The sequence below is a fragment of the Elephantulus edwardii genome, unplaced genomic scaffold (assembly GCF_000299155.1).
Source record: "Elephantulus edwardii isolate Elephantulus edwardi_28Jun2011 unplaced genomic scaffold, EleEdw1.0 scaffold00496, whole genome shotgun sequence".
Taxonomy (NCBI): domain Eukaryota; kingdom Metazoa; phylum Chordata; class Mammalia; order Macroscelidea; family Macroscelididae; genus Elephantulus; species Elephantulus edwardii.
The window spans coordinates 434,324-435,425 of NW_006400246.1; the positions used below are offsets into that span (position 1 = coordinate 434,324).

The 1,102-nt window shown below is 57.5% G+C and overlaps 1 protein-coding gene across 1 annotated transcript in view; it reads right to left on the reverse strand.

Annotated features, from left to right (window-relative positions):
* Positions 1 to 429, reverse strand: part of ZBTB45 (zinc finger and BTB domain containing 45) — a 3,127-nt gene extending 2,698 nt beyond the window's left edge. The window contains exon 1 of the mRNA XM_006903028.1: positions 2 to 429. Coding sequence (XP_006903090.1) covers positions 2 to 429 — 428 coding nt within the window. The remainder of the gene's footprint in view (position 1) is intronic.
* Between the last annotated feature and the right edge of the window lie 673 nt (positions 430 to 1,102).

Sequence of the window (1,102 nt, forward strand, 5' to 3'; positions counted from 1 at the left end):
GGGCACAGGTGCGGGGAGGGGTGCGGGCGCCGGGGTGCCCAGGGCCGGGATGCGGGCACGCGCGATGATCTGCGTGCATTCGTCGATGACCGTCTGGATGCGCAGCACCGATGCGGCCGTGAGCACCTGCAGCGCTTCGCCCTGCGCCACCACCAGAGAGCCGCTGTAGAGGAACTCGACGAGCTGTCGGACCGTCTGCGCGGGCACCACGGGCGGCACGCGGATCTCCGAGTGGCCGAGCAACAGCTTGTCCTGGAAGAAAGGCGAGCCGGCGGCCAGCACGCAGCGGTGCGCGCGCAGTGAAGCCTCGCGGATGCGTACGGTCACGTCACAGAAGTGCCCTCCGAGCCGCTGCCCGTTGAGGGTCTCCAGCAACGAGCGGGAGAAGTTTTGTAGGTGGATATGGTGCACTGCCTCTGCTGCTGCCATCTGCAGTAGACAGGGAGGTGAGAAGAGGGGTCAGCTAGAGAGAACCCCCTGTCTCAGAACACAGCACACAGCCAGACAACTTCCTAACCTCTCCAAGGTCCTCCACCACTCAGACCTTAGCACAACACTCCCCTGCAAGGGAAGATCAGGCACGAGCCCCTTGACAACATCTGCCCTTGAGAGTCCCCATGCTCAGTGCCGGCGTCCAGGCCGGTCTCTCTACCCCCAGGCCCAGCATCTCCATCTGCACAGCAAAGACAACAAGGTGCAGATGATCCACTCAGAAGAAAGCAGACAAAGGAAATGGAGCTGGCGCCCACCAAGCTGACCACCCCACCCAGCTTACTACCCCCACCTTTGCCTATCTCCCAGCCTGCAAGCATCCGAAGTCCACATGGAAAACTGTCTTCTTTGACCTTCTGCAGCAAGCTCTTCAAGTCCTTCTCACTTTCAGGAAGCAAGGTTGTGATAGTTGTGTAACATAAATGACAGATCAGTCTTCCTCCAATCCTGAAGCAATACTCTTCTTCATAGGGTCCAGCTTCCTCAATCATTTGCTCACTATACAGATTAAGTATGTTCGGAGGGAGGATACAACCCTGACACATACCATTCTGAATTCTAAATCTTGCTCTGTACACACAACAGCCTCTTGGTCTAGATATAGGCTTAA